This window comes from Cryptotermes secundus, unplaced genomic scaffold (assembly GCF_002891405.2).
Source record: "Cryptotermes secundus unplaced genomic scaffold, Csec_1.0 scaffold213, whole genome shotgun sequence".
In the NCBI taxonomy this organism is placed as follows: domain Eukaryota; kingdom Metazoa; phylum Arthropoda; class Insecta; order Blattodea; family Kalotermitidae; genus Cryptotermes; species Cryptotermes secundus.
The window spans coordinates 1,318,909-1,324,908 of NW_019731264.1; the positions used below are offsets into that span (position 1 = coordinate 1,318,909).

Here is a 6,000-nt window from a genome sequence, read left to right on the forward strand (position 1 = left end):
ACATAACCTCAAATAATATTTTCAGTTTAAAACTTTAAGTAAAAGAGTATAATTTGATATCTTTCGAATGACGTGGACATATTCAATTATAACGTAAGTTAAAACACTCCAGATGAATAATATCTCAATTTTGATAGGTTCATCTTCATGATACACTATCTATAAATATACACCACCAACTATAATATTCAAATATTTACGTATTATATTCAAGAAAACCCATAGGATCATCCTAGAAATAAGACTCTGTTATGCTCAGCAGTTCATTGTGAAAATAGCAGCGAACATATGCATACATGCCTTGGAAAAAATCCGATTTTCACAAGTCTAAGGCAGATGGTACAAATAGTTCCACTCTTTAATTATGGGTTAAAAGATTATTTACCCTTTTCTGGACAGCCTGAATCAGCAGACCATACATAGTTTCTGTTCGTAGCTGTAAAATTCAAATAGATCTAAACCTAGAAACCTAACCACCCACACTCTCACAGTCTGTGTTCTCCCCTTAACGTCAGAGACCAAATTTCACACCCATGCAAAATTACAGGTTTGTATATTCTATGTAAGATTTGAGGCTTTCACGGCGGTGACTATGAAGAAAGCAGTCTTCTCGGATTTGGCACCGTGTATATGCAGTGTTAACCGACGTTTCGGAGGAACGTATCGCCTCCATCTTCAGGGTAGAAGAAAAATATAAGAAATCCGCAGACCGCTTTTACCGGTTCTCACGGTCTCTTCGCTTGCGGATTTCTTATATTTTTCTCCTACCCTGAAGATGGAGGCGATACGTTCCTCCGAAACGTCGGTTAACACCACATATACACGGTGCCCCAGAAGACTGCTTTCTTCTTGTATATTCTAATTTTTACGTTTTTAGACAGCAGACGAGAAGACAAAAGTTTCTGGACTGAATGGTAGGAAACATTACCCGAATTTCCTTAATATTCTGGGGTCTGAAATTACAAAGAGCTTCATTGCTGTCTGCGGCGCCTTCCCCACTTTACATAGACAGAATAAAAGCAGTGAACAGTGCCGTCGCGGCGGAAATTTTACCTGCAGCAACTACCTGAAAGACACAGGGAGAAGTCTGGGTACCGATGGCGTTCTGAGCCCAGCAGGACAGAGTGCCGTAATCCAGTTCCGATACAGGAGTGTACCTCAGGACACTCATGGTGCCGTTGCTGGTTGCGGCGAACCTCTCCGGCGAGACCTCTAGGGTCTCCCCTGAATTGTTGAACTTCCACTTGAAGCTCCGAGCGGGAGGGTCAGTCTCCACCTCACAGGCAATATCCAGGCTCTCGGCGCGCGAAGCTCCCACCACAAGAATGCGCTCCTGGCGACATGTCGGAGCGTCTGGAACATAGGAAGTTGGACACTGCAGACGTTCATTGTACTAGCTGAACAATACTCGACAAGGAGTGGCAAATGGTACAGCAGAAATGCAAAAATATGCAGTCGTCACTTCCGCATATCAGTACTGCCCTCTATATTCAGCTGCTGAAATAGTCGCTCATACGTACCAATCACAATACAACTATCATTTTTGTATGAACCAATCAAAGAGCTACTAATAGACTAATCTGATTTCATGTTGCGTTGGTGGACAAACTGTGAGCAGTTATCTGCAGTTACCGTGGTATATTATACGCAAATTAGTAAGAAGTTCAGTTTAGCTACAGTGCGGTACATTTTACATGTAAAAGTTGTGGCAATAAAGAACCCGGATTACTTTTATGACTCATTTCCGGNTGTCCATGTCATACTCTTAACGTTTTTAAAAGTATCACGATTAAAATTCCATTCGAAACGTTTAGGAAGAGGTTGTAAACAAACAGGAGTTCAAAGGGTAACTCACATCAAGCCGACTTTACTAACTTAACATGTTCAGTGCTGAATTAATCCACTGCATGCAAAATATATCAAAATAAGAAAATAAACACCTTCCCATGTCGGCATCCAAAACATACGTCAGTTCCATATCAACCCTTTAAAGTACTATGGTAAATATATTTACTCGTGTCCGGGGTTCCCCGAAGAATACGGGTTCTGAATTGGATGACTGGATTTATTAACGCCTTATACAATGAACTCGGGACTACAGGCAATACGGCGCTGTCGCTGATTTACACAATTTACAGTTCACCGTTATACACGTATTAGGGTTCTCAGTCTTTACTAGTCGTATCCTTGAAACGCAATAAAAACCGTCTCACTGTGACTAAATTTTCTAATCACACAATAAGGGCTCACTGTGCGAATTCTAATGCTTCTTCATCTACTAACGTCCTTTGGCTCTCTCCTAGCGACAACTGACTCAATTTTCATTCTCGTGGTCTCCGTTGTATTCCAGTTCTCTTGGTTCTGCTATTGAGTCTGAGTCCTACGTTACGACCGACGGTCAGTCGGCCAATCTGTCTTGGCATAAAACACCAATCTGGGGCTCACGCCCATATCTTTATTATTGTCAGACCGTTGCGGGTTTCTTGATGTGGGGCGCTCTCTCTGAGGAGAGGACGAGTCTGTCGTTTACAATTGCTGCTGGCTCTCCCCAGGGCAGTCATTCTCGGGTCCGAATCCCGTGGGACTCGGATTCGAGACTTCCCTTTTCGTCGCCTCCTAGGATTCGCAGGGCAATGGTGGAGGTATTCTTCCCTGCCTCCACACTGGATTGACTCAATGTCAAAGTCAAAGTCAAAGTCACATTGCATCTGACGGTCAGTCAGTCAGTAAGTCTTGCTGTCGAGCATCATCTGGGGCTCATGACCAGGTATTTATTTATGTTTGACAGTTACGGTCTTGTTTTTGTGGGGCGCCCTCTCTGACGAGAGGACAGGTCTGTCTTTTGTATATGCTGCTGGTTCTGGCCAGCGCAGTCTTTCTCGGGTCCGAGTCCCTTGGGACTCGCGGCAATATTTTACTGTCTCAGATTTGACACTTCCGTTTTCTTCGCCTCCTACGACTCGCAAGGTCACGGTGGAGGTATTCGACCCCGCCTCCACACGGGTCTCTCAAACTCAATGTGCTCTGCAGGGTCGCTTATTGTTGATTACGCGTATCCTAGGGGATGATTTGTCTAACACCTAGCTATGAATTGTACTTTCGTCCGCTGCTGCGAAACGTAGCACTGCCCCACTGTTGACTGCGTAACCTAGGAAATGTGTTTACAAGTCCGTTACCCAGCAATAGATGCCCTTCCATTGTTGGTCACACGTTGGTCGGAACGTGCATTCCGAGACGTTTCCTAGCAATGCGTCAATGAAAACTATGAATTTAATTTTATTCACTTCGATTACTGAAATACGCTTTGAGAAGAATAAATTTGATCACACTGTAGTTTTCCGTTGCGTTGCGCAGTTCAGTGGTCCCACATGAGCGGACCAGCATAGCAACTGAAGCTTTAGTTGACGCGTTGTGCAGTTATAGGGTTTTTATTGCTAGTTGGGTGGCACTAAGTCCCTTGTACTGCGGCCACGTCTGGCCTATTGCACCAGCCCCAGATGATAGGTGAGGGTGATTGTGGAGCAATTGGTGGAATGAAGATTGGCAGGGGAAACCTGCCCCAGCGCCACTTTGTCCACCGCAAATCGCACTTGACCAAACCCGGGATCGAACCCGGGCCGCCGCGGTGGGAAGCCAGCGACTAACCGCTTGAGCTATGGCACGGCCTTTGAGTTATAGGTTAATTATAGCTGCATTTATCTTTGTTACATTCTGTGTTTCACGCCTCACAATGACGAAAGCAACTTGTATTTGGAAAGGAAGAACAATGAGAGAAGACTCTCTCAACAGAAAAGTGAAGAGAGAAGAAGAAATTCGCTACATTTTCTGCTGCGCTACTTTACAACTGTTTCCAACGTTGCAGCACTACTACAGTGAATAGCTTGGAAATCAAGTAAAAGTCAAAGTTTCAATATATTTTTATTATTCTTTTCTGAACGGTGTAGTGAATATATATATATATGAGTGTGTAATTTTGTAACATTGTTCCCAAAGGCGGAAATTATATAAGTGTAAACATTTTAAAATTTATGGTACAATTTTTTTTCTGTCTTTCATCTGCTGTAAGGTACGATGTGACAAACTTATATAAGAGCACGTGCACTAAATACATTTATTGAAAATTAAAAGTGCAATAACTTTTGAACGGGTTAGTTAATTAAGTCCAAACTTATTTTTAGGGATTTCAGAATAGAAGAACGAAAGATCTGTATAATTTTTATCCTTTTATGCCATTTTTAAGTATCTCAAATATATCCTTAAACAAATAAGAAGCGAAAAATACGTTTTCTATCATCAATCATTTGTTTACATAAATTACGAACAGATTATAGAGAGAAGTTTTGCTTCGACAAGTCCTTTGGGCTGGTTGGCATAGAGTGGCCAGTGTTGGAGGAGGTACAACAAGAGGCTGAGAAGAGGACGGGTCCTTACCATCCAAGGGACTTCTTTCTGTGGCCTCAGTACAGATCAAAATATTTTCTATTTAAACTGAAAGAGGCAAAACTAGGAGTTTATACGAAGCTTATTATGTTGCCATACAAGATGTAACTTGGCGAGGCACATTACGAAACTGTGGGGAAGCAACAGTTAGAGTATATTAATGAAATCCTGGAGAAGCTAACAGCATGTGAGAGGATAGAAAACTGCACGTGCGCAGGCTGAAAGGAAGTTTTCGCAAAGCAACCCCAACCACGTCTTCCTTGGATTATTCTCTGGCCACAACTAATTGCCTTCCATTGCCGACGGCTCCCTTTGGTCTCTCTATACATAAACAACAAGCACAAGAACAAGAACAACTTTAAGCAGTTGTCCAAGTCATAGTCTTACGTATATATCGGTGTGAGTGAAAACCATGAGTTGACCACAGGGCTTCTACATGGAAGTGAAAGTAACGCTTTGCTTGGTCTGGCTTTGAATGTTGTCCCACAGCTCTGTAGATGTGGCCATTAATGTAATCAGCTTATAGTGTCCTCTTCACTCTGATGCATTACTATAGATTTTGTCCCCTGGAAGCTCTGAACATGCTGCATGCAAAAGACATCATTCAGAATCGGTAACGGTCTACAGAGATGGACACGAGGGGACACACAAAGTTGTCGTGCCTTCAATTATTCTCGTCAGACATTTCTCTCTGTTCTCAGCGATATCTGTGAATGGCTTTCAAGTTATAAGGTAACATTTCCACTCTACGTAACAAGTTCTAGATAGATAACTCAACCAGCTAACTTGTTCGCATCTATCTCAAGTTTGAGCCGGACAGCTTTCCAACAACCAACAGTGGAATGGGTCGATGTATAATAGACTGTTGGAACATAAAGCTTGATCTCAGACTAACGTATTTTTTGTCAGAGTAAAAGTTTATTGTAATGATATGGCTTCCTCACTCTGAGATTTCAGCTGCGTAAATCATTTTACATACGGAATGAGGTCGTTTCAGAAAAAACTGCTGAGAAGAATATTTTGAAGAAAAAGAAGTATGAGCTAGTAGTAGTACAGAATGTTCAAAATTATGTAAGCAGCTTCACAAGATGTATATTTTTAAATACTGTCNTGGAATGAGGTCGTTTCAGAAAAAAACTGCTGAGAAGAATATTTTGAAGAAATAAAAGTATGGACTAGTAGCAGTACAGAATGTTCAAATTATGTAAGCAGCTTCACAAGATATATATTTTTAAATACTCTCAATAGCATGTGTGACTATAGAAGGGTTTGCATTGATGAATAGATTTATTGACTGCTTACAGGTCATAACTACAAATAACCATAACACTATCGGTATTCCCGCATTTTACAGTTCACTTGAGCACACAGTCTGTTACTAGACATTTCCTTGTAACGGCTCCAACAATAGCTATTCCTCTACCTCCGGATCAAGTCCTCTCTTCACAGACTCCTGTAAAAGTAAACTAAGTAAAGTAAAGCTATCCCTGTAACAGGCCATGAAGGCCCATAGGGTTGTGAGACGTTGAGGATCCCACATTATCTAGACAATCAGCTCAA

At 41.8% G+C, this 6,000-nt stretch overlaps 1 protein-coding gene across 2 annotated transcripts in view; it reads right to left on the reverse strand.

Annotated features, from left to right (window-relative positions):
• The window catches only part of LOC111866745 (nephrin), a 521,921-nt gene that overhangs the window by 94,420 nt on the left and 421,501 nt on the right, over positions 1–6,000 (reverse strand). For both annotated transcript variants that reach the window (XM_023855971.2, XM_023855970.2), the window contains exon 10: positions 1,054–1,353. In XM_023855971.2, the coding sequence (XP_023711739.1) occupies positions 1,054–1,353 (300 nt within the window). The remainder of the gene's footprint in view (positions 1–1,053; positions 1,354–6,000) is intronic.